General features: G+C 34.6%; 1 protein-coding gene across 1 annotated transcript; it reads right to left on the reverse strand.

Moving 5' to 3' along the window:
• Window positions 1–1,349: 1,349 nt before the first annotated feature.
• LOC131066353 (VQ motif-containing protein 4) lies at window positions 1,350–2,509 on the reverse strand. The gene has a single exon (XM_058001094.2). The coding sequence runs from the start codon at window positions 2,296–2,298 to the stop codon at window positions 1,663–1,665; it is 636 nt and encodes a 211-aa protein (XP_057857077.1). The 5' UTR covers window positions 2,299–2,509; the 3' UTR covers window positions 1,350–1,662.
• Between the last annotated feature and the right edge of the window lie 23,588 nt (window positions 2,510–26,097).

The following is a 26,097-nucleotide window of genomic DNA, read 5'->3' on the forward strand; positions in this document are numbered from 1 at the left end:
CTTGAAGTTTTCTAATTACTAGAATTAGTCTTTTATACCTGTTTTTATGAAGAAGATTGATCTATGGTCTGTGTTGGCAGAAGACATTTTTCACAAATTTAAAGAATTATTGAATTTTAGGTCATGATAAATATGTTATTTAATTTTTTTTTTTTTTTTTCCTCATATCAAATGTGGTATAGTTTAGGAGGAATACACTGTGTGTTAGGATTGAGGTGCCATTCACCTCGTAAATCTTTTGTAAATTATTTCATTGTATTCCAACATTTTTGAAAGTGTTTATAAAATATAAGGTGTTAAGAAAATAATTAATTATTTTTCTCTCAAAATTATTATAAATATTCTTATCATGAAAAGTGAATTTAATAGACAATTGTAAATTAAATAAATATTATATAAATTGAAAGTTTTGGAGAGGAAAGAATAATCAAGTGATTATTGAAAGTCCAAACATTACGATTCCACAAAGTAGGGTGGGGCGTTGGATTTTTAGAGGGAGAGTTTTGGAAGTTCGAAGGGACAAGTGAAGAGTGGGGCGTTGGATTTTTAGAGGGAGAGTTTTGGAAGGTCGAAGGGACAAGTTACTCTTCACGACGTCCAAGTTAGAGAGCTGTAAATATGTGTGCTGGGGAAAAGAATGCTCATGATTGAAAGAGTATCTTACAAGTCTGAGGAGCCATTTGTGATTAGTTCATTCTCTTTTCTACATTTGATATTCTACAAAATTAAGAATTCTAATGTGGATTGTTTTGTATCTGTATACAATTTAATTTTCAAATCTATATGATATAATACCAAATTTCATTGAAATGGATTTGATCTCATAATACCAATTGTTAAAAAAGTAAAATAGATATATATCATCAAACAGCAAGTAAAAACAGAAATATATTAAAACACAGATAACAAATTACATTATTCACCAGTTTGATTACATCCACTAAAAAATAGAATATTAGAATATTCATCTTTTTATTAATCACAACAATTGCAATTTTTTTTTCATCAATCATACAGATGTTTCAATCCCCCCAAAATATATATGAATAAACAAAGATTCCAAAGCAGGGGAGATGAAAAGATTAATTTACTTCACGTTTGATGGCATGACGGTTGGACTTCACAAATCCGAACACTGTGCACTTAAGTTCCATTTATTTATTGGCCTTGCAAGATCCTTCGGCATTTGCAATGTTCAAGACATCACCTACCACTATTTTCCGCTTAAATTATTAAATACTATAATTTTTAAAAATTGTTTATTGCCCACGCGAACCATAGACTCCATTCCAAGTGTGCCAACATCAAAGCAAGAAGAAACAAGAACACTGGATATTTGAATGAGATAATGAGACTTAATATGACAAGATATATATATATATATTCCTAAAGTTTTCAGAGCAATTCCAGAGTATAAAAATTCTAGTTAGCATCGGCTAAGAATTAACAGTTTCATGGTTTGAAATTGCAACTCCAAATCTTTGCATCATACCCAATTAACTAAAGTTAATTGAAATGAATTGAAATGGATAATTCACATGGGGATCGTTGCTATATCAATATTGGCAGAACATATAATTGGATATTCCTGCGACTTGAAATCATTGGAAATCAAATCCAGCATACATTGTGATGAAATTAGAAGGAAATTATAAGTCCATATTAGACATTGGGTTCTGTTGAAGAATGAAGAGGAAACAGAGGAAGCAACTCTGGTATTCTTTTCAAACTATTTGGTGAAGCCTTTGTAAACTCCTCTTCCAAATATGAGGATTGATTACAGGAAGTCGGAGTAGAAGAACACTGATAATAACTTGAAGAAGTAAATGGCTCAGCAATCCCTAGAGGAGTGATTGGACTGGAAACCAGTGCTGGGAGAGTCATGGGTGATGACATCTCAGTATCACCTGCCAATCTAATTGTACTACGAGAATCAGTCCGATCCAACTTAATCTCTAATTTTCTTTTAAAATGTCTTCTTATGTGGAGGTTGAGGGCTGATTTCTGAGGACCCATTTCAATCCCATTCTTCACCACTGCAAAACAATCCCCATCTGATTTGGTTGCTGCTACTGTACATCCTTTATTTGAACTTCTTGCAGCCATGGTCACAGGGAGCTTTTGTCCTTCATAATCCTCTGAGAAACCTGTGAGTTTCTGCACAAGCTCCTTGAAGCTATGACTATCAATCTCAACAAAAGTATGGGCTGGTGAACTCTGCTTGAATAATCCTCTACATTCAGAATTCACAGAACCCCACTGTTTGGGAGTTGCAGGTATGGCTTGGGACTTTGTCATGATCTCCTCTTTTTGATAGTTTTAAGCCCAAGAGTCACTGCAAAGTGAAAAATCCTTGCCAATCAAAACAGTTGTATCAATGGCTACAACTGCTTACAGAATCCTTGTAATACCTTTCAGTCTCAGTTCAGAAGTTTATATGGAAGCAATGGAATGCAACTTGTGGAGCACGCCTCACAACACAATGACAACATATTCCATGAAAGAATGATAAGTCAAATGTTTAGTCTTTACTCAACTGTAACAACTCCAACACTAGTCAATGTATTGAAGGCTATAGAGACAATTTTCACGTTTATTTACATTCTTCTGACATTTTTTTCTGGGGAACAACTTTATGTAAAGCAGGAAAATTGTCAAATGTGATGACTTTTACTTGTTAGGATGCAAAAGAAGCTTCTTGTTCAGTGTCTTCTCCATAATAAAAGGGACATGTGGAATAAAAGTTCAAATACAATCTACTTACCACAGGATGGAAGTATCCAAGAAGCATCTATTTGAGTGTTTGATGAAAATTCTGAGTTATTGATGTGGAAATCCAATACCATAATAGTGACGGTGACAAACAATGGTATACAAAGACAATAATACTTTGTTCCGTGACTTCAGTGGCAAGTTAGACTTTCACAGTTGGCCAAGGCCAAAAGCCCTTCTTTTTAAAGGAAAAATAGAGAATAATTTGTCATTGTTGTGACGTTTTGGGTTGTTTTCAAAGCAAAGTTGGCAGCTTAGTGGGTCCTGTGTGAATCATACATTTTGACCTTGTTAGGACATAATGATATAATACAGTAAAGAGATGGGAAATCATATCTGATCTAGGCAGGTTTAGTGATAGGATTCAAAAACATATATAATTGCTTGCTCTGAAAGATTTGTTGACACGCGTTTTGGTTTAACATTAACACCCAGCATTTATTCATGAACATGTGCAAACACAGATGGTGTCATGGGTAGAGAGATAATTGAAGATTCTAAGTGTAATGTGAGATCCGAACAAAGCATAATGTTAAAAATTTGTACTTGAAGATTCGCCCTCTTAGTTCAGACAGTTATTATCACATTTTATGTTGCGCATGTGTAACAAGTGGAAATATTGTGGAAGGCTTTCACACTTGAAATAGATATTTAGTTTATTTATTTAAAATAATGTAATCAATTAGTAAATAAAAAATTAGATATAAGAGTGTAACATATAATTATATTTAAATTAGAAAAATTAAACGAATGGATATATATATCAATGCAAGTAGATTTTCACAATTCATGAGACTGGATGTGTGCTGCTTTTGGATTTGATTGTGTGAGCCTTTTTGCATCAACGTTTCAGATCACACTCTATGATCTGTCATCAGGATGAGATAGAGATCATAAAGAGAATAAAGTCTATCCCTCTTGGATAGATATATTTAGTTTTAGGATTGATGATGAAGATTTTAGTGTTAAATTATGTTTTGGATCAACTCGTAATTTTGGAAGATTGATATATCCTTGAAATTATATTGTTGAAGAACTTGATGTCAATCCATTTTGTGCCCTAAGCAATTGATCCCAACTTCCATGACCTTGATATGATGTGATTAATTATTTTAGGTTGTGTAAGAATGCTCATAAAAATGCGCTCGATAATTTATTTGCATTCACTTTTGAGATGATTGAATCTATCAAGGTGGTGTTGAGAGACACCTTTGAGGAGTTTGTTGGCTCAATATGTGAATGAGTTCTTCTAGGTCAAATTCTGTTGGTGGCCCAGACTAACAATGATGAGAAAGATTGAAGATAACATTCACAAACATGCTTATAGTCTATATGATGAATGATGTGGATTCAATTCCTTTATTGCCCTATAAAATTAAAGTTTGTTATAATGATTTGCCTTATCAATCCCTCTTGCATGTGCTTAAGTACACAACAAATGCCTTTAAATACCATTACATAAGAAGATGTTGTATGAAATGTGTGCAAGGCTAACCCAAAATGACTCTTGAAAAGGGTAAAGGAAAGATGAAATTTAAATTTAATGCTTTTGATTTTAGAGTTCGTCTCTACACTTGTTGATTTGGATTAATCTTGTACACTACAAAATGATGTTATAAGATAAAGTGCATGAAAATTAATGTAAATATGGGTGAAATAGGAATGTATAGGAATACCAAATGTTTTCCACTTGTCTATATGTTATTACAATAAGACATTCATATCAAGGTGGGCACACAACTGAATAGTAATCAACATGGACATGGTAGTTTAACCATTATGATTATATACATTTAGAAATAAATCACATATATTTGGTCATATTATTTATTAATTTTTTATAAGAAAAACACCCCAAATATTCACAACTTGTTGGCATTAGGTACTTTGGACACACATATAATCAATCTCCTTCAACTTAGTGTCAAGGACTAATGAGTAATGGTAATGATGACTCTAAAAATAATAAAAATATCAAACTATTTATAATAAATAATAACATCTAATCAAGCTAATTAATACATAATATTTAGTGTTATTATAAGGGATGGACTTGCATACTAATTGAGCCTTTCCATAAACCTATCATCTAGATCTACTTTATATATCACCTTAGAAAAAGATTAGTCTATTTCCCTAGGTTTTTCCTTCCCTAGACTAGGTTGCATCCATGGCCTTCTCCATTGAAATGGACAAATACCCATAACCTATTCATCCTAATTCAAATTTTAAATCTTTGGCCTCTCAAGTTAACTTTAGTAAAATATAGCCATTGGATATCATCTTTCATGTCAAAGAATTCAAAATTTAAGTATTTAAGGACAATCCTAAGCATTCAAGGATCATCAATTAATCATCAATTGTTATGATAGAGCATCCACATGAGCACCTAGTCATAGTCACATTAGTCTCAATCTTAATACGAACTATATTAGTTGCATCAACATTTGCATTTGTATTTGATACGTTCTTAATTTGTATACATTATATTGAAAGGGTAGAGAAAACACAAACAAAAACAAATCACACCATTTCTCACAACAATATTAAAACTATAAAATAAGATATTGATTTTTGGATGATGTTTTATATTAAATATATAGGCCTTCATCAAAACCATAATATTGTTCAACTACCTAAACTTCTCGACTACTAACTTTTATTTTATTTACTAACAAGTAACTAACTTATTGTTTATTCATAAATTAACAATTATATAATTTATTTTATTAAATTATTATTATCTAAATTAACTTATATGCTTGTCTAATGATGTAATAAATCCAACATCCTCCCCTTGTTACATCAATCCAAACAAAGGACAAACCACTACACATATTGAACACAATAGACCTTATGAGTATGTTGATGAAGCATCTCCATCAATTCTCCCCACTCACCTAGGAAACACCAAACTAAACCCATTAGTGGATATCCTGACTATCAAACTTGCAAAATACTTGTGAATCAAGACATTATTAATTATTCACAAGTATACCTTTCTTGTGAATTGAGAAAAACTTCATTCCATAAGAAAAATACCAAAATAGTAACAAAACCACAAATAACTTGTGAATAAAGATTAACTCAATTCTCCACAATGACACTCCTCCATTTGTGGATCAATACTAATATATCCACAAATAAACGCATGCAAAAATATAGATTGAGACAAATTCAATTATCCATGTAGAAACCACTTACTAAGATTGAAGATCTAGACAAACTTAATTATCCACAAACCAAAAACAACTACCTTGCCCCCTTGCACTAAAAAGGAACTCAAGATGAAATTGTTTGATTATGTAGTGTAACAACTCTGATTGAGAATCTAATTCAAGATGATAATACACCTCCTATCTCTATTACCTCCAACCTCCAATATTTACTTGCTTTACACTCTAGCCAATAGACATGTGAGTTTCCAAAGATTACAAGCATAAGGTGACATGATAAAATCTTTATTTCAAAGTGTTGGAATTAGTTGATAATACACCTTTTACAATGTGTTCTAACAATATATCATGATAAACCTTATGTTTGTTAATTACAATTGATTCAAAACTAAGAAAACCCCACAAATATTTAAACTTGTGATCTATTATTTTCAATCATTGCAAATAATTATCAAGTGTCTTCCCTCCTTAAAGCTCCATTCATACCTTATGTATTCATGTACTTCAAATAGAAAATAATAATATACTTATCACCGCCATATAAATCCTACCAATGGAAAATCTCCATGTCAAATTTAACATCAAAGAAAATCATTAGCCATATCAATCATATACCAAAAGGCTAATCACTTGTAGTCTTCTTTTGTTAACCAAATTCAATTGTCAACATACTTTCTTTTGTGAATGTACATCATATGAAATCTTGTGTCCAACAAAAGAAATACTCAAAACAATCTTCAACACTTTTGTTTGAAGAAGTCTTCAATTTTATGCATCATGCACAATAAGACAATAAAAATGAAAGAAAATTTTCACATACAACGTTCTGCTTCAAACTATATAAATACTAATAACATCTTCAAACAATTTCTGGGTTTTATTCTACTCTTCATTATCTTTCCAAAGCATTAAAAAAAAAAAATATCATAGTTTTATTGATACCACATTAGATTAAAATTAAAACAATCTACTAATAAAAAGATAATGCTGCACTACTCACATGTATAGGAAGATACCATATTGAAATGGTAGAGCAAACACAAACAAAATCATATCACACCATTGCTCACATCAATATCAATAACACAAAAGATTGATTTTTGGGTAATTTTTTACATTACATATAATAAAATTCATTAAAGCTAAGATATTTTTCAACCATCCTAGAAGTTGACAACTTTTATTTTATTCACTAACAATTAACTAACATATATTTATTTATAAATTAAAATCTATATGTTAATTTTTTTTTTGTTATTATTACCTAAACTAACTTATATACCTATCTAATGATGTAATAAATCCTACACATTAGCCACTGGAATTTTTTTGATATTGAGGAAGTTAACGGTCTTCTTTCTCTCTAGAGAAGACATCGAAACATTTCTTTTAACATCAATACACTTCAAGCATAGTTACATATGCAAGGTAAAAATCAAAGATCACATTTGTAGAGGATAGATCTACATGGAACAAATTCCCAAGGATAGAATCATGAGCATGATTTAGTTCTATGCAACAAAAAATGTTGAACATTTTTATCATAGTCTCAACATATAAATGTTAGTTTTAGATATTTTTTATGGAGATTATAGGTTGGAGATTACAATAAAACACTTAAATTCATGATCAAATTTAATTTAATATGTCACAGTAAATCAATAAGCACCAATAAGAGAAACAAAAAATAATTAGGATAACCATGAGATCATACAGAAAATAAAGACCTTCAACATCATGTAAAAAATATTTCAAACAAAAAATCCACCACCAAAGATAGAAGATTGTATTAATCTTTGATAAAAAAAAGAAGATTGTATTAATCTTAAATAAAAGAATACATAACACACTCCACTTCTTTCAATAGATACATCCTCCTACCTATAACACAAACTTTCTTTAAACCATGATGTGAAACTACTATACTATGCCCTTATTTTACAACAAAATGGGCATTTGCAAAACCACTAAGATAGTACACCAACCAACCAAAACCATCAAGGAGATGTCTTGAAACGTGTCTAGGAGTTACACACATATTTTATAAGGTTCTTAACTTTTCTCACCAACCTCGCCATCCAACTTTTCTAGATGACATACACAACCTACTAGAGGAAAAAATATCAACTATTTGGGTCAATATTAGATAGTCAACTTCTTAGATATTGTCATATATGTTTTCCTGCACTTCATAACATATTATAATTGCTTCTTACACAACTTACAATGTTATAGATTGTCATATGTTCTCTTCCTTTTTATGTCATTACTAATGTAAACCCATATACAATGCTCCTGACAATCAATATTACAAAGTGTTTGAAATGATATTTCACTCTATCTATGCCTCCAACTCCTACATAGGCACTTTAGTAGGTACATTCCATTAACTTTACAATTACATATGGGTAAAGGTACAAAGCCATGTCACACTTTCAACCAACTTATCAACATAAGTGAATTTAAGCATTTCTAATTAGAAATCAATTTGGGTTAAACATATTGTTTATTTACATTCATTCTAACTAAGTTAGATATGGGTCAAAACTTTTCTAGTTGGAAGTACTCATTAAATGGATTATTTATATCACTTTTGGGCCAATTTATCAAAAAAAACTTATTTGAGAACTTGGCATTTCAACAACTTCTACTCTTATAAATAATTTTTTTTTAAAATAATAAAAACACCCTCTTGTAGATCTATAAGTGTAGTTTTCTAAAATATAAGTTTTAATAGTTTAATTCCTTTTTATATTTATTTTTTCAATTTTTAATAATAGTAGGTCACTAATACTAAAACATAAGGTTGATTATATTTTCAAGGAAAATATTAAAATTTATTTAAAAAAAATAAAAATGATTCACTAGAGACAAGATTGTATCTCAAGGTGATATATTTTCTTCTATTTTGAAGAAATAATTAAAATAAAAGGTGACCACTCATGGAAAGCATTATGTTTTAGTGCACATAAGTTTTAAGATCTCTCTCACACACACCTCCACACCTCTGTGTGTGTGCATGTGTATATATATGTATATATAGATATATGTGTGTGTGAATAAAATATATGCATGAACTAAAGATTTAAGCTATAAATTCACATAAAAAAGTTAAAGCAAAAAAGATAAAATTTGTTATATTGTGGCATTGCATGAAACTTCATTTTTCAGCATTTTATTAAGAATGTTAGTAAATTTCTAGAATCCATGAGACTATCTATTTTATGGGAAAAAATATTTAAATAATTTTTTATTTTTTAAATTACAAACATAAAATGTTGGGAAATGAGGTGTTGTACACCTTGCATAATAATGTTTATAATTGTAATAATTTATTTAATCTGTAAGTTGCACATGGACGTGTAACATGTAGAGATTCTTTTTGAATATTCTTAGGGCCACTATGATGTTGTATTGTAACATTGTAATATTATATTGTTATTATTTAATAATGGGGAAATATAATATTGTGTAAAATTAGTACCCAATATTAAATGTGGGGTCAATGGCTAGATAGCCCATGGTTTTAGTCACATGGGTTTACTTTACCACTCATTATAATTGTGTGAGCATGTGTTTATAAAAGCAAGCACATGTTTAGTGGTTAATGTTGTTTAGTGGTTTGGGTTATCATTGTATTGAGTCCTTTGGAGGATTACATTTGTGGAGCATGGCATGGGATGTGTGAATTCATGCTTGCACACATTGGAATACATTGGAGGGTTTGATGGTTTCAAAGTATTCATTGCAACTCTATAAGTGTTTTGTATTACTCTATAGCTGATTAATACAATAGAGTATGGATTCTTTTGGAGGTTGGATTTTTCCCTCACGAGGGTTTTCCTAGGGTATATCTTGTGTTATCTTGTGTCTTGTCTATTTGATATTTGCATTATGGTAATTTTGTAAGCTTGTACACATGTTTTTCTCTCATGGGTTATGTAGAAAATGATTTAAATGATTGTAGGTTTAAAGCATTATTTTCTAACAAGTGGTATCAGAGCTTTCATGGTTGATTTGGAGTGATAATCCTAGCTTGAGTGGAGAAGCTGCAAAGTGGAAGCCATGGCTTTCATGGTTATGATGGGTTGTTTGTAGATTTGGGGTTTGGAAAATAATAGGTCAAATGGGTTTTTTTTGGATATGCATTTAAATGAGGGTTTTGGAGAGAGTTTGCATAAATGACCTCTTGGGCAAAAACATGCCTAACCATTAGATCCGGGTTGACCGAGTGATGAATTTTGATATAAAATTTGATCTCTTTGGCAAAGTTGAAAAAATGCAATTTTTTGTTTTTGTTTTGATGAGCCAATGACCATCAAATTTGGTCTACATAAAGTTGTTTAAAAAACAAATTGTCTTGTCTAATTTTTTTTTTCATACCTGCAAAGTTAAAAAAAAGGATATTAAAAATTGAGGGGGAAAAATGTTTTTGTTTGAATGAAAAAAAAAATTGTTTGGGAGGGGGGGTCCATAGACCTGCCCCCTCCCGTAACCCTGCATTTTGATAGTTGTGGGTATGTTGTTGGTACCCACTATCGGTATCACTGTCAATACCTACAATTGGTAGCCGCTAATACCAATAGTGGGTGCCGATAGCGACACCCACATCGCTTGTCGGTGGGAGTTAATACCATTGACAATGAGTATATAAACCCTAACCTCACCACTAATAAAACTGCCTAGCTTGGTCTACGATAAAAATAAAATTAAAATCACTACTCCAAATAAATTTTGTTAATGTTATTTTGTGGCATAAAAAAATATTAAATGCAAGTGGTAAATATAATCAAATCCCCCAGTTAAAATTAAATTAATTGCCAGATTTCTAAGTTTAAATAAAATATTTAGTTTTGTGGGTGGGTCCGGATTCATCTGACCCCCCACATTATTTATTTTATTTTTAAAATTTAGAAATAAAAATGTAGTCCAATTGGATAAAGATTTGAAATCCACAAATGTTGCAAATCTAGCGAAATTAGATGTTTTCTTCCAAATGGCATAACTTTCACCCAAGACGTTGAATTTTGGACTTCTTAGTCATTGGAAAGTTGGTTTCGAGCATTATGTAGTGGTACAAGTTTGGTTCCCTGATTTTGCTATTTTGACATCTTTTTGGAGGTTGGAAGCTAGATATTCTTTGTTACACAATTTTGGTAATAACTTTTGCATACAAAATCAATTTTTTGATTTTGAATAGGCGTTGGAAAATATATTCACTCTACTACACAATGGTGCTGTTATTTTATTAGTTTGATGAGTATAGATAGTTGTGTACTTGTTTGATCACTTGTAGGTGCCTCAGACTCGAGGTGTGAATATGTGAGCATTTGGATGTCAAGAGGTGAAACCTTGAGCAATACATGTTTTTATGAGATATTTATGATGCTACAAATGACTATTAGATTTGGTGCTCCTTGGTACAAGTTTACATATGTTTTTTAGAGTTGGACTTTGATCGTGACAAGTACATAGGTTGTCTTCGGTTTGAGGAGATGGTTGGACATGGTTTGAGACTTGGAGTCTTGCATGGGTGATAGTTGAGTGCAAGTACAACATTGGTGATGATTATACTGTCATGATATGTAGCTAAACCTTTTGCATTGATACAACATAGTCATGTTTGTGGTGATTTGGTTTGATGTTAGGAGGTTGTTATTTATCTCCTAGATGCTTATTTAGCTCCTTAACTACCGTACTTGGTTGTGGACATGTTTGGAAAAAAAGATCAAATGTTGATTTGGTGTTTGAGTCATTTGGTCTATATGATTATTCTCTTTCATATCTCCATTTGTGGGTTACTAATGTGATTACGAGTTTGCATGTTTTATTGATTAGATCTTCAAGTTATGCAGGTTGTGGATTATCTACCCATTCACTTGCAGTGGGATGACTCGTTGTGGGTTGTCTATATCTATGTGATTGATTCATTGTTGGTGTAGACTTTGTTAGTTGACCTTGTCTATGGTCATTAGTGCATTGATATGTTTTCTTTGAGACGAGAGGATGGATATGTTTATAGTGCCTAGATAGTTGGTGTTAGGACTCGTAGCATGTGTTTTATTATAATGTCATGATATCTTGGTTATTCATTGGTTGCACTTTTAGTGGAAGCTATTGTCACAAAAGTTGAACCCGCTTGATGAACAACCTTGTGCAATGTGGAAACAACCTCTCAAGTGTGGGACCTTGCGCTGTTGAGGTCGAATCTTTGGAGAAGGCCAACTTCTTTTCCAATTCGAGTGCAGGTGTTGGACCAACCCAACACATGTAAATCCTAATCTACTAATTTGACAAGGAAAAGGGAGAAAGAGGGGATTCTTGAAAGAGGGGAAAAAGGGTTTACACCTAGACTGAAGAGTGATCTTCCTGCCTATAACTGCACAAAACATCAATGAAAATCAACCAAGAATATGCATAAAATTTTATTCTAATCAGTCACCTAATTGTGAGTGAAGGTTGGAATTCTATGAGAGTAGGAGAGGATCTCAACTTAGTTCACAATCAACATCAACAGAGGGATCAACACAATCACCTACAACTAAGGAAAACAAACAAGAATGCATTCAAATAGGAAGGTAAAAATTTAAACAATCTGTTCAAACTCAATAAAGGCAACCAGGTTAATTTTATTTAGGTAAGGGAAAAGAAAAATTTACAAGTGCAGAGAGACATAAGTTTTCTATAGAGGAAAAGAAAGAAGATCCCCAAACAGGGTTACAAAATTGCCTTTAAAGCTTAGGCATAACTTAGATTGAGCTAGAGTTTAGAAACCCTAACCCTATCTAGGGTTAGGTTACAAAATCTTAGAGCAAAGGAAAATCAAATCGAATGATTTGATAACATGTTGAAACAACCCCTGAAGGTATTCCTCTACAACATGGGCAAAAGAAAAATCTCTAGATGAGGGGAACGCTTCGCACATGAAGCGTGGCCAAGTACACTGGTAGAGAGAAAATTATTTGATCCGTAATGAATGAGCATGGATTGCGTCCAAAACCAGCCACAAGGTCATGTCCTGAGTAATGGCGAAGCCCTTGAGAATGGGTGAGTGAATTAGATCGGATTCAACTGCCGACTGAAAAAAATATGGGTCTCGACCGCTTGGTCACCAACTACCTTGCAAAAGGGATGTAAAATTTTTACCTACCCATGGGTTTGAATTTTGGCCCCTCGATCCTGGAGGGTGCACGAAGATGGACGAGCGTGATTGAGCCACATAGCTCCCTAATAGAGCTCAATATAAGTTTAAAACATGGTCGTCGGATCTAGTCATTATGAAGATTCAATGACTGTTGATATCTGATGTGGAACCCCAGGTCCATGTTTCCTTCATTGAAAACGTTGAGTCACCCCGCATGATCCCACCACTTCTCTAAAATTCCTCGCGGGATGGTGGGGACAACCATCCACTCTTGATCTCCTATCCCACACATATTGTGTGGGACCCACTTTCCCTTGTAGGATGGTGGGGAAAGCCTTTGCATTACTTTAAATTATCCCGCGAGGGCCCGTTGAAATCCTTATTTTGCCTATGGGATGGTGGGGAAGCTATCTTCCATCCATTGTATACTTACCTCGCAAGAACCCTTGGCACATTGAAAATGCCTGCGGTGTGGTGGGGAACATCATTCGCCTTCGTCCTTTTGTTCCCTGCAACACTTCTTCCTTGACATCCTTTGCCTTGTAGGGTGGCGGGGACCATCACCTACACTATGTGTTTCTTACCCCATAAGCCACTCAAATGTGCTTTCTCTTAGTGCGAGGTGGTGGGGGGAGGAAAATTATCCTTGCATGTGTTGCCCTGCAACACACCCTCTTTAGCACTTTATGCTTTGTAGGATAGCGGGAACATTGCACACTCTTCACTTTCTCTTATCACACAAGCATCAATTTATTTGATCTATGCCTGTGCGAGGGAAGAAAAAAACTAACTTCTATGCATTCCCCGCCATCCCACACGGGTAAAACTTGAGTCTGCCAAACCCTTAGCTCTTTGGGACTTGCTGCGATGAATAACACACTGTGACTGACACAAGGCGGTGAATAACACAATGTATTATTTGCATGAGATGTTGGTGTAACTATAAGGCGCAGATCAATAACCTTCCTGTTATGCACCTCTCAAAAAATAAAGAAGCAGCCAACTTTTCTGAGTACGATAACATGGTGTGTTAGTCGCACTAACTCACATGACGTGTTAGTCACAGTGAAATCCTGGATCTGATATCTACTAAGGTTGGCACAAAAATTGCCAATAGAAGCTTTTGACAATGATGTATTGGCGGTGTAGGATTAATTACTATTTGGTGGTTTGTTGGTGGTTGTATGTATCCTCTTGGCTTGGACATCATGGTTGCACTTGATGTTATTGAATTTTTAGTTGTTTGTTGTAGACCTAGATGGTCTTCATTTAGGAGATGGTTGTCATGATGCCATGTTGGATTCAATATCATAGTTTAGTAGGAGTTGTTGGCAGTGATGTGGTTTTACCATTGAATGCTGAGTCATCTTCTTAGTGTGTAGATGTTGGAGGAGTCCTTAGATATTGTTGTTGTAGAAGGTTCTTTCACATTTGTAGCTACACTAGTAGGAGATGATTATCTTCATATGATTAGATATGTTGACAGGTGTGTTGGTATTTTGATGATGTTTAGTTGTGGTTGTCATTGATGGACACACACTTTTTTAATGTATGAGTTAATCTCCACTGGTAATATGTGTTGTATTGTTCACACCGATATTATATGCCATTGAATGAATAGTTTTTGTTTGTATAAGACTATTGGTGTTTTGTAGAAAATGCTTTTTGGTCAAAGCATGTATGAAGACCTCAAGTGGAACAAGGACTCCTAGCAAAAGTCAATCTTTTTGATCAAAACACTATGTTCCAGTTTACCAGTCTTTGTTTATCGATATATTGTGCTTAACCAGTAAAATTGTAGCGTGTGATGAGTTACTATCCACCGACACTTTGGCGGTGATTCTGTGCCGTGTTACCAAATGTGTCTAGATACTTTGAACCTAGGAAATTGTAATCCAATCTCATTGGACTGACATGAAATCAACTTCCTATTTAAGGACATCATGTCTAGGGTTTTACAGTAATGAATGTATGTGTGTATGTATGTTGAAGAAGTGGAGTTGTTATAGAAGCATCGTGTGATAGAGATTGAACATGAAAAAGGATAGAAGACCAAAGTAATGATGCAACGCATTAACAGAGAGTTGTCAAGGATCTAATCAAGCATTCTGTGCTATTGTCTAGATCATTCACTTGTTGATTACTAATCTCTTCGACAAGTCTGAAATCCTTAACCAGGTAGGTCCAGTCAAGCCTTTTGTAAATCCTCTAACAAGGTGGTTCACAGTTGTGAATTTGAAATCCTTTAACAGGGTAGTCTTTAACAAGACTTATCTCCTAACAGAGATCTGGATTCCTAACAGGATCTGTTCTGGTGAAGAACATTGTAAGGCCTTAACCGGTCTGGTTACTATTCTTCATATAGTTAACTTTTGAGTTTTCTCACCATGGTTTTTCCCATTTGGGTTTCGACGTCAAAATATCTTGTGTTATGGTGATTGTGCTTCTATGGGTGAATGCTCTATTTGCTATTTGGCTTGTTTGTGTTTTAACCAGTTTGTTGTTTAAACTACTATATCGGTTTGCAACAAAATTACTTAAGAGTTTGGTTACAAGTTTGGGCATACTAATTCACCTCCCCTCTTAGTATTCATCAAGGCGATGTTTGATTTAGAGTATGTTTGTTATTATGTCATGGTTTACTCTTTATTACCAGTTTAGAGTTTGGCCAGATACATTTCTCTTGAGACCATGCTTTTTTCACTTGGAGTTTGTGATCTTTGAGGAGGATATGGTTAGATCATGTTGTCATGTTTATAGTCCCAATTCCTAGGTTGGAGCATTGACATTGATCTTGGTGGTTCTCTTTATAATGAGTGTATGATCATTTCCTTGATTACTTCATGATAGTGCTGTGTTGCATTTGGATTTTGGCATGTATTGATTGGTTATAAGTGCTCATGGATACATGGAGACGTAGGTGATGTTGGTATTCTCTTGTGATTAGAGACATGTGTTGATACAGTTGATTGTTTCAAGAAGAAGATCGAGGAACATTCACCTAGTATATACTTGAGAGGAGATTGTTCTTAGAGTGAGTCATGATCAATTGGATATATTGATGAGCATTCTCATTCCCCACTCTTGGTCTACTCAGTGGTTTACTACTTGAGAGGTATTTCCCATTGTTCCTTTTAGGTGCATTATGTTTAGGCTTATCTATCATAGATATGGATCTTGAGGTATGCAAATTATTAGTTCTAGAGGATTCATTTGAGAGATGTTTGTCACTGGTTACCTCCTTGTGCATATGTTGTTATTATGATATCATTATGAGGATATTAGGAGAAGGTTTAGTGGGCCAATTTTCTTCATTAAGAATGGTTACTTTGAGTTTGATCTTCCTGGTTATAAGAGGATTACATCCATGTTGGCATTATATGATACATATGTTTGTTTGGTCTAAGAGTTTGAATGTTGGTTTGGGTTTTGTTATGGCTTTTCATTTGGGGTGCTTTGTAGGAGATCATACTTGACACAACGTTTCTTATTTGAGGTTTTGGTAGAAGGAAAAGTTATGGTTTATAGGTTGTCTCTATTCATTCTATATTTTCTCTCATGTTTTGGGAGGATGGTGACATATTTTTCAACAATATGCAACACTTGAGTTGCATGTGTGCATAATTGCGATTGTTATTGTCAGTAAATTATTTTGTTCTTATCACACCTTGACATGAGCATGGATTAGTAGATTTGATTTGCTTTAAGCTTCATTTCAGATTTGTATTACACATGTAGTCAGAGTTCTTGGATATGTATGTAATTCATTGATAGTTTTTGATATAGGGACCTTGATTGCGGTTTATGGGTTAATATGATGTTGGTATGAGTTTACTGATGATCCTTATACCTAGGAGGTATGGATGGTTGGATGTATTGATATGTCTTGTGGATGCCACTTTTGATCATGTGGTTTTTTTCTTTATGAGAATAACTTGGAGCCTTTGTTATCACCTTAGATTTGATGCTCGTGTCCTTGAATGGGTGCATCTTCACCTTGGCTTGTTTCTTTTCTTCCACAAGTGGCATGTTGGAGGATGCAAGGTGCTCTTGCTTGAGATGGTGGTCACTTGATTTTATTGTAGATATCTTGATGGAGCACGAGAGCATGGTGGAGATTCATGTGGTTACATGTATGAATATGATGACATATTTCATTGATTGACCCTTGTTCGATGAATACAAATGGGAGAATGTTTGTAAATAAGGTGTTGTACACCTTGCATTTTTTTTAATAATTGTAATATTTTATTTATGTAGAGATTCTTTTGGAATATTCTTGGGGCCACTGTGATGTTGTATTGTAAAGTGGTGATAATGTATTTTAATTATTTTATATTGGGGAAAGATAATTAATATTGTATAAAATTAGTACCCAATATTAAATGTGGGGTCAATGGTTAGGTAGCACATGGTTTTAGTCACATGGTTTTGTGGCACATGGTTTTACTTTACCAGTAGCTATAATTGTGTGAGCTTGTGTCTATAATAACAAGCACATGTTTAGTGGTTAAGGTTGGTTGGTGGTTTGGATTGTCCTTGTATGGAGTCCTTTGGAGGATTGCATTTGTGGAGCATGACATGGGATGGATGGATTCATGTTTGGAGACATGGGAATGCATTGGAGGGCTTGATGGTTCAAGAGAATCCATTGTAAATCTTAAAAGCTTTGTATTACTTTTTGACTGATTAATACAATAGTTTATGGATTCTTTTGGAGGTTGGGTTTTTCCCTCATAAGGGTTTTCGTAGGGTATATTTTGTGTTATCTTGTGGCTTGTTTATTTGATCTTTGCATTATAGTGATTTTGTAAGCTTGTATGGATCCTTTTATCTCATGGATTAGTAGGAAATAGATTAAATGACTATGGGTTTAGAGCATTATTTCCTAACATCAAATCTAATAAAAACATACATTTCATTAGTTTACATCATTTCAAAATTCAAAACGTATATGTCACTTTCTAAGGATTCAAGTTAAAAAGTTAGATCAACATTGGCTATTTCCTTTATAAAAATGTGACACAAATTTGTACTTTTACCCATATATAAACTAATATTTATAATTATTTAATCTTAGATAGCATTTAGAATATAACAATGTTTATAGGGAATTGTAAAGTGTGTGAACAAACTTAGTCCTAACAGTTTTTGACTTGATAAAAAATATAAAATAGATAGTGCTAGGGAGGGAAAGGCCCATAGCCTACTTGCACAAAAAAAGTACTCACAAGGTTAGTAGGTGAATTGACAACATTCACCAAAGTGTGAACCTTCTCTATGTTAACCTTTTTTATCCTTTACCATCTCTAAAAAATGATACTACACATCAATATGTTTGGTATTAATGTTATATATATATATATATATATATATATATTTCAAACAAATAACACTCTAAATATCAAAATTGTTATAAAATTGGTGTCTCAACCTCAAAATTATGTAAGGTTACTATTTATAGTAGGTTTACATTTGAGCACAGATTGGTCCAATTTTTTTTACCAAAGTTATGAATAAGATAAATAAGCATGCCGATAAATTTTCATTGCAAGATCATGTCTGGATTTGAATATATTAAAGTTTTAAAGTCAACTTTATGTTCTTAGAGGCATTTTTTGGGCCCCAAAATGGTGGTATTTGATGAAGCCAAATTTTATCTTGATAGAGCACTTCGTAAACTTTTTGACGCTTGAAATGATTTGTCAATCAAACTTCTAGATCAAAAGTTATGGATTCTTAAAGTTGGGTCTCTTAAAATAGAAAATATTAAAATGTGTTGGATACATAAATGATAAGTAAAGCGAGTTACATGTGTTGGTGTGTGTTTTGACATGTCATAAGGCATATTAGATTGGAGATAAGTTGGGCACCACTTTTTGGGTGGTTTCTTGTCATGGTTTTGTAATACCATTTGATAGTTTCATGTATTGTGTCTCATATATATTAGGTGCATGAGATGGAGGTTGTGTGCAAGAGTCTTATAGTATATTGTTAGTAATAATCCTATGAAAAGCTTTCTCTACAAGTATATTGTATTTTGTTGTTGATTTTTGAATAATATAATGAACAAATTTTTGAGTTGTTGTTTTTCTTCTAAGAGGGTTTTTCCTATGTAAATCATCGTGTTATGGTATGAATGTTTTTTTTTTTTTTTCGGCAAGGTGGCAATGCCACTTGATATATTTTATTAATAATATATAATTTTTACAATATGGATGTTATTTGTGTTATTTCTATTTTATTTTTATAACTATTGTAAAGATCAAAAAAGTTTTTCATAGCCCTCCTCTCAAGATTAGTGTAGGCATTTGTTTCACAACTTTAACTTCCTTTGAAGTGGAATTAGAGCTTGATCACCTTTGGTTTTAGTTATGGGTTGTTAGGTTTTTTGAACTAATACAAATTTTAGTGGGAGCTTGTGCAGAAGATACTTTGTGATCTTGTTGTAGGAATCTTCAGATGACAATTTCATCGAGGAGGATAGAGGTGGAGAAATGTTATAAAAATAATTTTGATATGTGGAAGCGAAAGATCGAGGATATGTTGATAGATTGAGATTTATGGGATTCTATTGATGAGAATGTCTTCAAACCTATAGATCCTACTTTGGCTACTTAATATAATGTTATGGACCATAAAGCCAAGAGCCTAACTAGATTGTGCTTGGAATACTCTATTTTAATCAATGTCCATGAAGAGTCCTTTGTGAAGAAGTTATGGAAGAAACTTGTTGATATGAATCAAGCCAAATATTTAGTGAACAAGATATTCTTGATGAAGAAATTGTATTCCTTGAGATTGGAAGAAGGTGAACGAATTAAAAACCAGACGTAAGCATTCAATATGTTGGTAGCTCAATTGGAATCTGTTAGTCTCAAATTCTGATTTCCCTCTTATCCCCTTTAAGAAAATGAATAACTTTGTCTACATATGAAGAGATCAAGGAATAAGGAACCTTAGAGTAACATATAACAAGGTTTTGAGAACATTCTACACTTTGAACTTATCCAAAGTTCAGGTGGGTATACCTTCTGTGAATATCTTCACACCTTAAAACTGATATCCATAGTAAACCAGTGCTAAAAAACCTGTGGACTTCATCACCTAAATGAAACTGAAACACTAAAGGAAAAACTTGCGTTCATTTTCAGTATTGATCATCAAGAAAAGATAGAAAGAGATCCTACAATCCGATACCAGTGCCTTATCTGGGCTACAGAGTCACCTAAATCAAACAATAATTCTCAAAATAGAACACTCATATACATCTCATCATTTTGGCTTTTATGAATCCCATACATGCCTAACACATATATAGATCCTCTCCCATTCAACTAAAACAATTCATCAGATTCATAACAACAAACAATAGACTTGCTGACATAATTCTTTCATGCACATTTAATCCCTCTCCTGAAGAGAAAAGCCAAAAATAACATCTACAAGATTGCCTTACAATCCATGTTCATTCAAACAACCCTAGATTATCCAAATAAATCCAGCAAACTAAAGAATGCACACCTGAAGACAAAGGACTTTTAGGCCTAAAACTTTGATCTATATATTCATATTCATTCCTGAAAAATATTACATAACTCAGAGCAATCTCCTTAAAACCAGAAAAAGGTCCTAAATATATTTTGCCGGAGTCTTGAGGCAAATTGGAGGTGTACAAGAGGCTGGTGTTTTAATCCTCCCTGAATGGGATATAGCTGATGCTCTGGTCCTTGAAGTAGTAAGGAAGGAAACAAAACCCATGGAAGGAAGCAAGGAAAGAAACAAAATAGGGGTATTCAACCCTTTCTTGCTTTACCTCTTCTTCCACCTGAGTTACATCCCTATGAGGCTGTTCACTCTTCCTTTGCTCACATATATGGCTTTGAATTGTTCCATATTTTTCTTCCACACAAATTTCATGAAAGCCCTTGTTGTAACAAAATTATTGTCATCTAGGAATTCCTCACTAGCTTGCTTAACAGTAAGGTCTAACTCTTGGCCTTTTAGCTCACCATCAGTCAAGTTCATTTCATCACTAGGTGGCTCTTCTGGCATCCATTCTTGGGTCTCCTCATATGCGTAGGCAATCTCCCCGAGACTCCCTAACTATAACAACTGCTTGGCCACCACCTACTCATCTCCTATGTGGATAGGGGACTGAGATGGAGAATACAAAGGCTCATTGGTTTGCACTTCCTTCCCCACTCTTTGCCTTTTAGGGGAATCTTGGATGTCAATGACATCTTCAACAACTCTTTTCCCTCTTGAAGTGGAAGGCTCACCTGTCACTAGCATCATCACACTGTACTTTGATTTCCTATGGATCACATAATCACCAGGTGGGATAACCTTAGCAAAGACAGGATTAGCTAAGACCAATTTAACCCTGTCAGGATCATTTTGCATTATAGCCTCCTTTTTTTCTTTCAAGGTTTGCATGAGGTCTTAAAAATAAAGAACCAAGAATTTGATTTTCTCCTCAAAGGGATTGAAACTAGAGAGAGGGTCATAACTGCTATCAAATTGATGAATGAAATCAAGAGCCCTCTTATATGCAACCCACTTCTCTTTTCTCAGTTCTTGCTCATCCAAACTGAATTCATTTCTAATTAAATCTTCAAGGAATTGAAATTGGTGAGGCCTACCTTTACACACCGCCCTCTTTCTAAACATGCCGTTGAAAAAATCCTCAGGGTTTGCACATCTTGAAACTACAATTGACAACCTATATGGCTTAAAGAATTCTTCAAAATATTTCCAGCCACCTTTAGTGATTACAAAATGATGGGCAATAGTAATGGTTGGGAAAATGGTCCCTTTACCCCTATTTGTTAGCTCTACCTCTTGTACACCTCCAATTTGCCTCAAGACTTCTGCAATCCCTATCTTCAATGGGACCTGATAGGGCAATAGATAAGGAGTACCTTTGAAACCATACACTTTGAAAATGATGGAAACAGGGTACAAATACATATCTCCCCAATTGTGAATAATCTTAATACCCTCAGCAAACTCTTTAGGCCTGAGGAATTTCAAGAGAGCCTTAGGAATCCTAGGGTTCTCTGTGCACAAAAGAAATCTAATCTTAGATGCAAAGCATCTATCAAACTTTAAATAGCTAGCATCCTCTCTATCCCAGGAAAAAACAGTGCTCCAAAGTTGAACATGCATCTCTTCCTTATCTTTTACCTTAACCAAATCCATTTCCTTTGCAAAATAATCAGCACCTTTGAACAAAAACATGTGCATCAGAAGGGAATACCATCCAAACAGTTTGTCCACCTTACCATTTTTTATCCCTACTAACCCTGCATGAATTGCATTAGTAAGGTATGGCGCATAATCACATTTTATTGCTAGGGAGGGGTTTAGAATTTGTGCAATCATCATCATGTAATGGGTTGGCATGTTTTTCTCAGCATCTTCTCCAAAAATCTGACACAGTGCCCAATACATACCCTTAGCTCTTAAAGTAAACAGATTCAGGGAGAACGGTTCCACTGTACTGGGGCCTACAACTGTTAACCCTCTTATCTTAACAAAGAACTCTTTCAATGGGCCACTCCTAAGATGATCCCTTTATGCATTATAGACCTGGGCTAATGACTCAAAATCAATAGGTTCTAACAGATTTGAAGCTTCACTGAGCTTAAATACATTTATGAATTCATCATCATTTATTTCAATCAGGGTTGATCCCTTCACATTCTTGATACATCTAGCTATAGGGTCATAATTTTATGCAATCAGAGTCAACAAATCTACATCCATGAATACACCAGGGACCACAAGCTTCCCCACATCCAATTCCCATATGCTATTTAAAGGGGCAAGGGAATGTCTTTGACCAAAACCAACTTTGAGCAATCCTAAACCTGACAGCCCTATTTGAGGATCCCTTAACCAATTACCTTTATCATATAGGCCATTCCCATTTCTCAGACGAGGGTTCTTTGGTACCAATTCTTTGGCCTTGGCCCCGATATTGGTAGACATGGTTAACTGTTCCAAAATATCATCACAAATGTTCCTTTCCTGGTAATTCACTTTTCGTGTCAACTCCCTTCTTGGTGCCATCTTGATAATGCAACTATATCAATTGAGACTTGCACAAACCTCTAATGAAACAATTTACACAACAATCACCAAATTCAGACCAGAATTAGCAAGAAAAAGCACAAAAACTTGTTATTCGCCTGAAGAAAAACCGCTCTGCACCAATTGCTCTGCAACATATTTCATTGAAATGATGCCAACATTCAAGTTGAGGTGGACTCTCATACGACAAGTTGGCATTGAATTTTAGAAATTAATCTCGCATGCTTCGGCCATCACCTCAGAATTGAATTCACAAATCGAATTAAAAAATGGGCTCCAACAGATCATAAATTCTCTGAGTATTTCCTCTGTTTCATTGTTTCGCTATTTTACAAAGCTTAAAACCTCCGCACCTTTCTTTCATGAAACAATGACAACCGTTGGATCATGGGACCTTGCACTGCTTTTACTCTGTCCGGTCTTTCTGTGTTAGTGACAGGCCCTACCTTCTTTTCGCTACTTCGCGGGCCTTAAAACTTGTGCAATTTTCCTTCGCGAAACAATGCTGACCATTAGATCATGATCTACCTGCCCGATCTTTATCTCCAACAACAACCATCAATCTTACTAACTAACTGCACATTACCTTGACGGCTAGTGGTTTTTGCCATTTCATAGAGACTAAGTTGCAGGCATCTTCGGGCCACGAAACAACGACAACCGTTGGATTGAACAGGAGATGAACACCTTTTAACATGTTTTAGACCCTTCAAGTGGGCCCTTTATCTTGGAGATCACTTGCTTTATCTCATCACTGGTTAACAAACACCAAGTGGCAGTTGGCCATTTGCTCAGGAAGTTCCATCGGGTTCCATTCTGAAACCGCCACGTGTTTTACTTCACTATTCTCCACATAACTACCGGTTGACCCAAGGTGGTCCCTTATTGTACCCTTCAGAGCCACACGCATTTGACAGGTCACCCTTACACTCCACAGAACAAGCCATCTGTCCTGCCATGTCATGCTGTCGTGTCCGCCACCTCAGCAGTCTGGTCTCAGTCTTTCGGTGGAATTTCTTCCTCGGTGAGCGGTCTATAGGTCTCATCAAACAGGCACTTTCATCGAAACCATCGGGCCCACCATCGGACCCGCCACTTGAGCGCCAATGGACTCGCCACCTGTCTTTTGCTATTTCGTGATCACTAATCTCCGCTTTACTTTAGGCCACAAATCCACGACAACCATCTAATTAAATCATACTTAATCGATCTTTAACTTTATGACCTACCTGTCCTTCAGGCCCACCGACCTCTTTTGCCATTTCACAAAGCTTAAAACTCAGGTTACTTATCTTCGCGAAGCAGCAGTATCTGTTGGATCTCAGGGACTTGCTCGTCGGTTACCCTTGCTACGACCACCTTGCCCAGGCCCACCACCTTTTCGCTACTTTGTGAAAGGTAAAACATGTGCATCTTTTGGCCGCAAATCAACACGAGCCATTGATCTTTTCTAAACCGATCATCCTTTAACCAAAGAATCCGCTCACCTCTGGGACCCACCAAGTCTTTCGCTGTTTCATAGAACTTATTTCACGTACATCTCAGGCTAGCGAATCAACGACAACTGTAGGATTAACAATGAGTTGCATACTAATTAAGGGCCCCGACAAACAATAAAATATGATAAAGGTAAAGGCGCACAAATTTAAAATATTAAGGGACCGGCTAGGGAAATAACTAATGGGGGGACACTTTTCACGATAGACTAACCCTTCCTTAAGTGGTAAAAGTAACACAGAAATAGAACACAAGGGTTATTTGCAAACATAGGAAGGGTTAAAACTTGAAAACCTTAAACCCTCTTCTAACCCAAGAAAATCAGAGGCAACAAGGCCATACTAGACACATTTTTTTTTGTAGACTTGTAGCCAATTATGGAACAAGAATATCCAATTTTAAACAGTGATAACATTGGCTCTGACTAGGGATGGTTGATTGCAAGATCAACACAAGAATTCAGAAACTCTTTGGAGAACAGACCAAACACAAGCCCAAAAAACAACAACAAAAGCAAACCTAAATATGTACAAACTAAGACCTACTGTGCATGGAAATTAAGAGAAGTAATGTTTCAGGAATTGTCCATGCACTGGAAATTCCTGTACCTCATCATTTATATTCTGCAAAAAATATGAATCCTTTCCATTAAGATCATAAACCACAGAGGGGCCTATCCATAGTGACTCAAATTTTTTGTGTTTTCCCTTATCTTGTCCTTTCACATTCCATTGAAGAACCACATCACCAATTTGAAACTTTCTCAACGAGGACTTTTTGTCAAATAGATATTTTGACTGCAATTGGATCTTCAAATTCCTCTTGTGAGCCAAAGTTCTAATTTATTCTATCTCCACCATCTGAATCATCCGGTCTTCCATAGGTTTAGATAACTCCATGTCTTCAGCTTGTAGGAACTTATACACTGGGAGAAGATTATTGACTAGCACCCTAGATTGCATACCATAGACCAGCTCAAAAGGTGAGACACCAATTGCTCTCTTAACAGTAACCCTATCTACCCAAAGGGCTAATTTCAACTTTTGGTCCCAAAACCTTTTATTTTCCTCCAAGATTTTCTTAATAATGTTCAAGAGGATCTTATTACTTGATTCAACTTGCCCATTACCCTGAGGATGAGAAGATGAAGAGTAGGACATAACTATTCCATGGCTGGTACAAAATTCAACAAACTCTTCTGACCTGAAGCTCATGGCATTGTCCATCACTAGTTTTATAGGGACTTTGAATCTAGTTATGACATTATCCATCAGGAAGTCAATAACAACCTTACTTGTGGCTCTCCTAGTGGGTATAGCTTCAATCCATTTGGTAAAATAATCAGTAGCTACTATAATCCACCTATGACCTCTTCCTGATTTCTCAACAATTTCTCCAATAAAATCAATG

Source organism: Cryptomeria japonica, chromosome 3 (genome assembly GCF_030272615.1).
Source record: "Cryptomeria japonica chromosome 3, Sugi_1.0, whole genome shotgun sequence".
In the NCBI taxonomy this organism is placed as follows: Eukaryota; Viridiplantae; Streptophyta; class Pinopsida; order Cupressales; family Cupressaceae; genus Cryptomeria; species Cryptomeria japonica.